A 12,065-nucleotide genomic window follows, 5' to 3' on the forward strand; every position below is an offset into this window, starting at 1 on the left:
GGGAGTGCTGAGGGGCTCCCACTGTCCTATATTCTGAGATCAGGAGAAATAGGTATCCCGGACTCAGACATTGGGGTGATGGGAGTGCTGAGGGGCCCACACTGTCCTATATTCTGCTGAGATCAGGAGAAATAGGTATCCTGGACTCAGACATTGGGGTGATGGGAGTGCTGAGGGGCCCACACTGTCCTATATTCTGCTGAGATCAGGAGCAGTGGGTATCCTAGACATTTGGGTGATGGGAGTGCTGAGGAGCCCACACTGTCCTATATGTTGCTGAGATCAGGATTAGTGGGTATCCCAGATATTGGGGTGCTGAGGGGCCCACATTATCCTATATTCTGCTGAGATCAGGATTAGTGGATATCCCAGATATTGGGGTGCTGAGAAGCCCACTCTGTCGTATATTCTGCTGAGATCAGGAGCAATAGGTATCCCGGACTCAGGCATTGGGGTGATGGGAGTGCTGAGGGACCCTCATTGTCCTGTATTCTGCTGAGATCAGGGTTAGTGGGTATCCCAGATATTGGGGTGCTGAGGGGCCCACATTGACCTATATTCTGCTGAGATCAGGATTAATGGGTATCCCAGATATTGGAGTGCTGAGGGGCCCACACTGTCCTATATTATGTTTAGATCAGGAACAAAAATTATCCTGGACTCAGACATTGGGATGATGGGAGTGCTGAGGGGCCCACACTTTCCTATATTCTGCTGAGATCAGGACAGTGGGGGCCCATTAGCCTCTCTTAGACGGTCACCTCTCTCTGCTTTGGGAAGACAGAGAACTAAGCAATCATCAGTCATGTGATCGCTCAGTTCTCGGAATTAGAGCCAATGGGTGACTGCTGCGTGGAGGTGAGCATGTATGGTGTGTTTTGTTTTTTTTTTTGAAGCTCAAACTTCTCCTTTAATCTGTTGTGCAGTGTGTTTCTGCTGATCCACTTGGCCAATCAATCCAGACAAAACTGAAAAAAGAATTATGTGCTCAATCACCCATTGTTCTCTGATGTTATTTGAGGACTTCATTGGCTGGATCTGTATTTTTTCTTATACTGCAGAATGGGGGGGCTTGTACTGTCTCCAGCAAGTCATGGGTCACCATAAATGCCTTGCTTCCAGAGTCATTGTTACATATATGCATGGCTTGGCAAATCCTGGCTATAGATCTACTCCATGCTGGAAATTTTATTTATCTTCATATACACAATTCACCCAGCACTGTTCTCAGGTCTTTCCTTAAGAGACAGACTTTAATGTATGCATAAAACAGAAACTTAAAGCAGTCATTTTCCTTGCCAGTTTAGAGCAAAGCAATAGGATTGCTTTAATGTTGAGCTCTCCCTTTGCTTTAGACTGCTAAATGGAGAAGCTGTGAGCAAAAGGAAGCTGGGTATATGCTGCTGGATTAAATGGAATGTGTTTTCTTTGATAGGGTGCAGCTATCGCAGCATAGAAAGGTGCCTGTAGGTGAATGCCACTTTAGCTTCCCTGTAGGGCACTGCTCCACATCCTTCCCCTGCCTAGAGGTGTCTACTGTTCAATGAAAGCACTGTTTTACCAAGCCAACAATCCCACTTCAGGTTCTTCTTAAACGTTATAATTTCTTGAACCTTCTATGTCCTTGACTGTGATTCAAACAGCGTAGGAGGGGTGACCAATATAAATGTAATTATCATTTGTGTATTTTTGTTTAATTGTGCTGTACACCACTGTGTCTGTATTTGTTGAAATCGGGAGAGCTATGACAACTAATCTGAAGATGCTCCTATAGCAATTCTTGGAACTCTACTAATTTTTTTACTCAAGACTAGTAGATCAATGCAACATTTGGTGGCTCAGAGCAACGATATAGTTTTTTTTTTTGCATTGCTTTGTAAATCGGGATGATAATATAGCACCATTTACCAGGTTTCGTTGTCCCAATGTCTTCTATGTAAATATACTGTACATCTCGGTGGGCTATGAGTACAGATCACTGAGTAACCCTTCGTAACCCCACACATGGCTATGGCACCCCGCTGTCACACTACCATGCCGCCTACAGGACACCTTCTCTTGTTTGGTACCACACAAGGTTACCACACCCAATGATTTGCATTTTCTACAACATTTTTTTCATATGGGAATTTGAAAGCATTGTATAACCATTTCCCAAGTATAATTGCTAAACATCTTGTGCTAATGCTTTATCAGCTCTAATGTGAGCCTATAAACATTTTGAGTCTTCATCATGGGGTAGAATTTAAAACCATTATTTGTTGCAGGCAGTATTGATACTTTACTGGTAACATTACTTTTGATTTTCTTCTACTTTTGATCTTCTGTACTCCAGCTGAAATTTTGAAGGTTTTAAACAAATTTTACAGAAGAAAAGAAATACAAAAGCTGGGAGCTGAATGTGGACTTGATGGTAAGAAATGATCACACAGCGTTTCTTTGCAGATATGTTGTAGCTGTAATAAAGACAGGATGCTACAGAGGGTGGACTACTTTAAAATCCAACCAACTGTTGGAGGTTACCTAAGTATTCTATGGATTTAAAAAAATTAGGAATGGTTAAAATGGTTTATGTCTGTCCCTTTGAATATTGAGGATTCAAGCTAACTTTGAGCATAGAAACTTTGTTTCATTCTTTTCATTAAAGTTTCAGCAAATCGCTGGTGCCATGCAGGAATTCTAGAGACTGTTAATGTAAGCTGCCTGCCCGTACACCATATTGGCAGGCAGTTTCACACTGGTAGGAAGAATCAATGAACTACCAGAGCGATCAACCACGCCATGGTAGTTCATTGAGAACTACAAGCCAACAGCTGTTGTGGTTTCCCATTCACAGGACTCTATGAATGAATGACATGGCACAGTGGGCGAGCAGACATTTTTTTTAAATTGTGACGGCGAGCAGGGACAGAAGATCCCCACTCACTGTCAAATTGGGGGGGGGGGGGGGGGCACTACAGTAACATGTGGATGTAGCATGTTACTAAAGGTGAACTTATCCTTTAATTTTGCTTCAAGCAGAATAGAATAGTCAAGCATTTGCTGTGTCATGGTAAACCAATCAGATATACAATGTAGGAGAGCATGTGAGGGGTCTGTAGGGATCTCTTAGATTGAAAGCTCCGAGGAGCAGGACTCTCCTAACCCTCTTGTATTGAACTGTATTGTTGCTGTATTGTCTCCCTTTATATTGTAAAGTGCTGAGCAAACTGTTGGTGCTATATAAATCCTGTAGAATAATAATAATATCCTTGTGAAATAATGGTCCAGAACGTGACATCAAGTGGGCATGTCAACCAAATGTGTAGCATCCTCTATTTAGACAATACTTTTTAGCCAAAATCCAGCTTTAAATTGGGGGTTAATGAAAGAGACTGTAACCGCAGAAAAAAAAAAAAAAAGTTGCAGCAGCTTTTAGTACCCTTTTGTGACTGAATGCCATACCATGCTGGAAGACAATGCTCTGCCAGTTGCAGTTGATTTGTTTTTATTTTTTACAACCAAGTCTCTTTTTGCATTGGCGCTATATAGGATAGGCACATCTGTACATGCGGGGAAGATCATGTTTGGTTTATCTACTGGAAATTGATGGCTCTGATTAGTAAATGTTGAACCCAACTTTTTATACTGTGTTTTTATAACTTTTTGTACTGTGTTTACAGCCCGCCTGTTTCATCAAGCGTTTATAAGCTTCCGAAGGTTTGTCATGGAAACTGACCCTTTGCATGTGGATCTTCATGTCATCCTAAGTGATATTTGTTGTGGAGTTGGTATGTGCTCAATTATACCAAACCTTGTTTGCTTTATATTTTGTTAAAATGTGCTAGCATGACCTGCTTATTGATTTGCATAAACTAAGTACCACTCCTGAAACTGGAGCTTGAAAGTACTGGCTGCCAAACTCAGTTATGTTTACTATCGGATATTTTTTTTAAAGGGAAATTTGTCTTTGTTTTTTTAGTATAAATAGTCATACAGCTGTAGGTAACGCAAAAGAAAACAGGTTAAAAATGTACTTTCACTTATGGTAAGGCCTTTCTGTCACTAAACAATAATTTGCTAGTTTGCTAGGAGATGTGCTATCAAACAAGTCTTTATAGTCCAATAATATAACACATTTTACAGTATGGACCTCAATATGCTCAATAGATATAAAACAATCATATTGTACTGTTCTTGTCATCACCAATAACTTCAAATTGAAAACATTGTATTGGTTCATTACAACTGTCACATCACTTCTCTATAGTATTAACAGTTTGTCATAAAAAGTACATATAAGCATCTTTTCAGAATCATTCTACAGGTATACTGTAGTAGTTTGCATTTCCAGCCAGTGGGACCATATCTTTGTAAACTCCTAGGACATCTAGGAGCCTTGTATGTTAATTTATACCTAGGTATCACCTAATTAATAAGGCAGAGATAATGAGCCTGAGTTTAAGGTTCATATGATTTCCATTGAATGGGTGTTACCTTTTTGACATTAAAAATAATATATGTAATAGATGGGAAGTTGAGCATCTTCTTCATAGCCTAACAAACATCTGCTTGCATTGAAAACAAGGTAGCTTTAGAAGGCAATTTGTAAAGTCTCTGTGATTTCAGACCAAATGGTTCGTATAGCCAAGCATTCCCATATTGTGATAAAACAGTGGTTCTCAACCTTTCTAATGCCGCGACCCCTTAACACAGTTCCTCATGTTGTGGTGACCCCCAACCATAAAATTATTTTCGTTGCTACTTCATAACTGTAATTTTGCAGTGGGAGGAGTAGTGCCATGTCATTGGTGTCAGTGGGAGGAATAGTGTCCCATCACTGATGTCAATGGGAGGAATAGTACCCCATCATTGGTATCAGTGGGAGGAATAGTGCCCCATCATTGGTGTCAGTGGTACGAATAGTGCCCCATCATTGGTGTCAGTGGGAGGAATAGTGCCCCATCATTGGTGTCAGTGGGAGGAATAGTGCCCCATCATAGGTGTCAGTGGGAGGAATAGTGCCCCATCATTGGTGTCAGTGGGAGGAATAGTGCCCCATCATTGGTGTCAGTGGGAGGAATAGTGCCCCATCATTGGTGTCAGTGGGAGGAATAGTGCCCCATCATTGGTGTCAGTGGGAGGAATAGTGCCCCATCATTGGTGTCAGTGGGAGGAATAGTGCCCCATCATTGGTGTCAGTGGGAGGAATAGTGCCCCATCATTGGTGTCAGTGGGAGGAATAGTGCCCCATCATTGGTGTCAGTGGGGGGAATAGTGCCCCATCATTGGTGTCAGTGGGGGGAATAGTGCCCCATCATTGGTGTCAGTGGGGGGAATAGTGCCCCATCATTGGTGTCAGTGGGAGGAATAGTGCCCCATCATTGGTGTCAGTGGGAGGAATAGTGCCCCATCATTGGTGTCAGTGGGAGGAATAGTGCCCCATCATTGGTGTCAGTGGGAGGAATAGTGCCCCATCATTGGTGTCAGTGGGAGGAATAGTGTCCCATCGTTGGTGTCAGTGGGAGGAATAGTGTCCCATCGTTGGTGTCAGTGGGAGGAATAGTGCCCCATCGTTGGTGTCAGTGGGAGGAATAGTGCCCCATCGTTGGTGTCAGTGGGAGGAATAGTGCCCCATCGTTGGTGTCAGTGGGAGGAATAGTGCCCCATCGTTGGTGTCAGTGGGAGGAATAGTGCCCCATCGTTGGTGTCAGTGGGAGGAATAGTGCCCCATCGTTGGTGTCAGTGGGAGGAATAGTGCCCCATCGTTGGTGTCAGTGGGAGGAATAGTGCCCCATCGTTGGTGTCAGTGGGAGGAATAGTGCCCCATCGTTGGTGTCAGTGGGAGGAATAGTGCCCCATCGTTGGTGTCAGTGGGAGGAATAGTGCCCCATCGTTGGTGTCAGTGGGAGGAATAGTGCCCCATCGTTGGTATCAGGGGGAGCAATAGTGCCCCATCGTTGGTGTCAGGGGGAGCAATAGTTCCCCATCGTTGGTGTCAGTGGGAGGAATAGTGCCCCATCGTTGGTGTCAGTGGGAGGAATAGTGCCCCATCGTTGGTGTCAGTGGGAGGAATAGTGCCCCATCGTTGGTATCAGGGGGAGCAATAGTGCCCCATCGTTGGTGTCAGTGGGGGGAGGAATAGTGCCCCATCGTTGGTGTCAGTGGGGGGAGGAATAGTGCCCCATCGTTGGTGTCAGTGGGGGGAGGAATAGTGCCCCATCGTTGGTGTCAGTGGGGGGAGGAATAGTGCCCCATCATTGGTATTAGTGACACCAATGATGGGGCACTATTCCTCCCACTGACACCAATGATACTTACCTTGCTGACCCCTGCTCCAGCCTGGGCTCGCTCGCTCCCTCCCTCTCCCATGGTACAGACACTTACCGGTCAGATGTCTTCCTTCTCCGGCCGCTCTCCTCCTCTTCACTCGCTCAATCTTCGCGGTGCCGCTCGGCTCCTCTTTTCCAAGCTCCACCTCCTCGCCGGTGGTTGGCCGCCTGTGTGCCTCTCCTGAGCTACAGTTCCGGCGGCCAATCACCGGCGAAGGATTGATCCCAGGGGTGTGTCCAGATGACAGGGACGGCATGTCATCCCGCCCACACCTGGAGACGGATAGAGGAGCGGTGTCTCGGTTCCTAAGGCCATCGGAAACATGTGTTTTCCGATGGTCTTAGGCGACCCCTGTGAAAGTGTCGTTCGACCCCCAGGTTGAGAACCGCTGTGATAAAAGGTACCAATATCAGATAGACATTTAGGACATGAAGGAGAAAATATTTTTGCCCATAAAAAAAAAAAAAAACCATATGAAGTGTGGTGGACATATTTTACTTGAATAACTTTAAAGTCTGATTTAACCTTTTGAAAAAAATATATAAATGCCCATATTTTTATTTTTTTGCAGGTAAGGAGCCTTTAGAGCATTGTACCTGCAATCGGCAAATTGCAAGTGCAATCTCAGGCTCCTGCAAACTCTTAGGTTAGCTGTCTGCCTGTACCTTATATGGGAAGGTAGTTACTTCAGAGCAGAAATAACAATGGGCTATGAGAGCGCTCACCAGCTGCAATGGCTGACGGTACTTTATAGTCTATCCATTCAGGAAACTGTGAATGATGCAGCCGTGTGGGCAGAGCCCCGCACGGCCACGCTGTTTTCAAATTGTGACAGCGGGTGTGCGAAGAAGGTCCCCTGCCTGCTGTAACAGGGAAGGGAGAAGAGGCTGCAGATGCTGGAATATTGTTCCAAAGGTGAACTAATCTTTAGAGGAAATAACCAAAGACAATTGGGACACTAATATTTATTGCCATGTATCGTCTGGTAAATCCGATATCTCTTATGTGATTTCTCTTAGTCTAGTGGATATTTTGATTAATCGCCTCTCATCTGCAGCTCCATTGACCTTTAAATTTAGTGGTTCTTAATAAATGTTATGCACAGGTCATTAAGTCAGAGAAATATTTTTTGTCAGAAGCTGCTGGTATATTGAAATCTTTGGCTGGTTAAGCGAATTTCCTTTATCTTTTTTTTATCTTTTTTTTTTATGTAGGTCATGTTGATGATCTTTTCCCTTTCTTCATGAGACATGCCAAACAGATCTTCCCAATGCTGGACTGTATGGATGATCTTCGCAAAATAAGTGACTTGAGATTGCCCCCAAACTGGTAATGGCCCAGGCATGGAGATATAGCTACACATAAAAATCACTTTTAGTTGTTAAATATATAATTAATTAAAAAGATTACTAGCATGCAACTAAGGTTTTTTTCACCCAAAGCTGCTATTTTACTTGCTTCTGTTGACATTTTTTTACCACCTGTAGGTATCCGGATGCAAGAAGAATTCAACGGAAGATCATTTTCCATTCTGGTCCCACAAACAGTGGGAAAACCTATCATGCCATCCAAAATTATCTCCGTGCCAAGTCTGGACTATACTGTGGCCCTTTAAAGCTGCTTGCACATGAGATCTACAAGAAGAGCAATGATGCAGTAAGGCAATTGCATATTCCAGTAGAACTGTTTTAACCTCCCTAGCGGTATGATTATTTCAGATTTTTGGTGCTGAAAGCGGTACCATTATTTTGCATGGAAATATGTAGTTTTTTTATTGTAGGCTGTAATATTTAGGAATAACTCGCTGAAATCTGTCCGAACAAGAGTCTATTAAACATCCGGGGGAGGATAAAATTTGAAACACAAAATCATAAATTATAATTTAATAAATAATCATAAAAAATAATAATATAATAATAATACATTTAATTCAATAATATAATCAAACCAAAAACACTGAAATTTGAAATATAGCGCCAAGTTCGCACATTGCTGAGCAAAGTCGCAAAATTGTTTTCAGTGTCTGATGACGAATTTCCCCACAAATCATTATTGCTCGATTCTGCAAGTGGTTCTGATTTACTATCGCTGTTCTCTAGCTGATCTAAACCGCTTTTGACCTAAAGGGACACTTTTTAGACGCCATGGACGTTTCTCAGTTTCCAGGCAGAAAGAACAGACAAAATGCAGGCAGGGCACAGGACAAAGCACTAGGGACAAGATGTATGTGAAATTGGTTGAGACAGCAATGTTTTACTATGTAAAATGTAAAAAAAAAAAGACATTATTTAAAATTTTTAAATTTCCCGCCGCCGGCTGCGCCCGTACGTCCCGACGTCACAGGGACAGGACACAGAAGCCGGATGCCGGCATCGGCCGAAGGAGATGGCCGGGGACGCTGCAGGGGACACATCGTGGGAGCGCAGGGTAAGGTAAGTGAAGAACAAATGCCGGAGCAGTGCCGCATGGGATTCCCGAGTGTAGCTCGGGGTTACCGCTCTTGGTACTGAAATGTTACCCCGAGCTACACTCGGGAATACCGCCAAGGAGGTTAATGACCTGTGTAATTCATAAAGATATTTCCTGATCTGGATAAAGTTGGAAGTGGCTGTGCATTGGACTGGGGCCATAGAAAAAATCCGTTCTATCAATCAATTTATGAATACACTTAGATTGACGTTGTGCAGTGTTATTTCTTAATAACCATTTATTTATGTGCATCAACGCTGTTAAAACCAAGTAACTAGTATCAAATATTAATTTACACGGATAGTGTAATGAGTTCATTTACTTGTACACTAAGCTTTAAATGACACTATACATACGTGCAAAATATGTTCAATGTTGGACTGTGTCTGTGAGAGTGAGAAATATTTAATCTTACAGATGTCTCTTTAGAGGAGAAATCAAGGATATTTCAAAAAGTACAAGGACTATTGATATTTTACTGAATTTTTTGTACAGCAAAAAAAAAGGATTATGATTATATGTAACTACTTTTTTTTTTTTTTTTTTTCTTAAGGGGGTTCCTTGTGATTTAATCACAGGAGAGGAGCTGATACATGTAGATCCAATGGGAAAGCCAGCCAGCCATGCATCGTGTACCATTGAGATGTGCAGTGTGAATACACCTTGTAAGTAATCTGTGATTGGCCATACATGGCTAAATAGTTGCAATTAACACCGCTACTTCAACCATAATTTGTAGTAATTAACCACTTGTCTACTGGGCACATTTACTCCCTTCGTGTCCAGGCCAATTTTCAGCTTTCAGTGCTGTCGCACTTTGGTCATGCAAAATTATACCCATGTGAAATTTTTATCATTTTTTTCACACACATAGAGCTTTATTTTGGTGGTATTTAATTGCCACTGGGTGTTTTATTTTTTGCACTATAAACGGAAAAAAGAGCAAAAAAATTTGAAAAAAAAAGTTTTTCTTTGTTTCTATTATAAAATTTTGCAAACAGGTAGATTTTCTCCTTCGCTGATGAGGCTGCACTGATGAGGTGGCACTGATAGGCTGCACTAATGAGATGGCAGTGGTGGGCATTGATGAGGAGGTACCGATATGCAGCAATGATGGGCACTGATGGACTGGCAGCGCTGACTGACAGCACTGCTGGGCAGACTGATGGGCAGCACTAATGGGTGGCACTGCTGGGCACTGATTATCAATGCCCTGATGATCGGTGCAGATGTCCTCTGTGTCATTTGCCGGATATCGGCAGTACTTTCCTCACGCTGTGACTGCGTGAGGAAAGTGCTGCTGATAATCAGCTTTATTTACATTGTGATCTGCTGTGTAATTGGACACAGCTGATCACATGGTAAAAGGCCGCTGTGATTGGCTTTTTACCTTATCTTGGGATCAGCTGTGTCCGTAGAACACAGCGATTACGGAGAGCGCCGGGTGCACGCTGCTGGGGGTGTGCGGGAGGGTGCATTCTGGGAGGACGTCATATGATGCCCTCCCAGAACTGGACAACCGTGCTGTAGCTGTCATTTGGCTATAGCGCGGCTGGCAAGTGTTTAAAGTGGTAGTAAACTCTTCTTTAATATTTTGTCCTACTGGTTGGCTTATAATAAAGCTTACAAAAATATAAAAATGCCACAGAATAGGTGGATTCACCCTATGTAATTACTCTCTGACTCATCAGTCATATAGATGTGGGTTAATACCAAAAATTGAAAGCATATAAAGAAATAACCAGCCCTAAAGAAAGGCTGTAAAGTAACGATTTAAATGAAACCCAAGCAGACTAGTTAATGGTACAAAAATTGCTTTATTGTGAATCTCGCATAAAAAATGTATGAAACCTTCCAAGCTGAAAAATACACATCAAAATAATAATAACGTAAGCAATCCGGATTGCAGAAGCCTAAAGCTGGTAAATGTACCCAGCATCATGGTTACCCTCCATAAGTTTAATTCATTATCCACAGAAGTGGTAAATACCACATATCTAGGTAAATTAATTGCGATATGTCATCGTTTAGTGAAAACATATGATCTTAGTGGCGTATTACTTGGGCAACAAAATGATATAAGTTCCGCTCATTCAAGAAGGAAAATGATGGGATCATGATGAGGTTAAACAAACTTAAATAAACACTGGCACGTTCTTTTAGCCAATCCAATCATTGCTAACATAGTGGGTGAGCGACCTTCAATGACAGCACATACAACTTCTAATTTTAATTATTTACTAGTACATTCTGAATATCAGAGACAATCATTATCTGAAAATTGGCTAAATAAATTATCGGAATTCACAGGAATGTATGCCTGCGGAAACTGTCAAATCTGTTCATAGGCTCTGTTTCAGTCTTTAGACTTCACTGATAACATTTTTCTTTCTAGCATTTCTTCTGTTTTTTTTTTTTTTTATAATGCATGCTCCTTAAATATTTTTGTATAATTTTAGATGAGGTGGCTGTGATAGATGAAATTCAGATGATAAGGGATCCTGGCAGGGGCTGGGCCTGGACCAGAGCACTCCTAGGTAAAGCTGGAGATTTTATTTTCTGTATATACAGAATTTAATGCTGTTTTCCCACCTGTCACTGAAAATAGTCATGGCTTTCTATCTTTTTTTTTTTTGTTTTGTTTGTGTGTGTACCAGGGCTTTGTGCACAGGAAATTCATATATGTGGCGAGGCTGCTGCTATAAAACTAGTGACTGAACTAATGTACACTACTGGGGAAGAGGTGGAGGTAATGATGATCTGATTTACTTGTCCTGTATGCAGAATAACTGCAGAATGTGATTATTTTTATCTCTCTCCATTTTCATGAGAATATGACTTGATATACCCTTCTGGATTAAAGTTTAAAACTAAACTCCACCTTTTAAAGCATGTTACACCCATATTTAGGGTATGACATGGTGCCAAACTGAATCCCTTACCTGACTGCATGCCAAGGTACTTCTTCCTGGTGGCAGCTATCAGTTCTGGATTTTGCATGACTCTGCCCACACAAACGCGTTATTCATTCACAGAGATCTGTGAATTAATAGACTACAAGTTCCAACTGCCACCACCGCAGCCGGACCTGTAGTTGTCATACAAGCATCAACAAATATGACCAGGATGCCAGATCTTCTCCTATCAGTACTACACTTCAGTGATGTGGAAAAAGCTTGTGTATCCTGTTTTCAGAACACCTGATGTGTAAATTCTTCTGCACATTCTTCCCAATGACCACAAGTTTAAGAAGCATTCTTCCCACTGACCATCAAACTAATGTA

General features: G+C 42.2%; 1 protein-coding gene across 1 annotated transcript in view; it reads left to right on the forward strand.

Annotated features, from left to right (window-relative positions):
• The window catches only part of SUPV3L1 (Suv3 like RNA helicase), a 35,786-nt gene that overhangs the window by 869 nt on the left and 22,852 nt on the right, over nt 1-12,065 (forward strand). Inside the window, exons 2-8 of the mRNA XM_089687741.1 lie at nt 2,336-2,413; nt 3,663-3,770; nt 7,527-7,641; nt 7,800-7,968; nt 9,335-9,446; nt 11,241-11,318; nt 11,439-11,530. Of these exons, the coding sequence (XP_089543867.1) occupies nt 2,336-2,413; nt 3,663-3,770; nt 7,527-7,641; nt 7,800-7,968; nt 9,335-9,446; nt 11,241-11,318; nt 11,439-11,530 (752 nt within the window). The remainder of the gene's footprint in view (nt 1-2,335; nt 2,414-3,662; nt 3,771-7,526; nt 7,642-7,799; nt 7,969-9,334; nt 9,447-11,240; nt 11,319-11,438; nt 11,531-12,065) is intronic.

The sequence above is a fragment of the Staurois parvus genome, unplaced genomic scaffold, assembly GCF_062004578.1.
Source record: "Staurois parvus isolate SC_StPar_1 unplaced genomic scaffold, SC_StPar_1.0 ptg000437l, whole genome shotgun sequence".
NCBI classification, from domain to species: Eukaryota; Metazoa; Chordata; class Amphibia; order Anura; family Ranidae; genus Staurois; species Staurois parvus.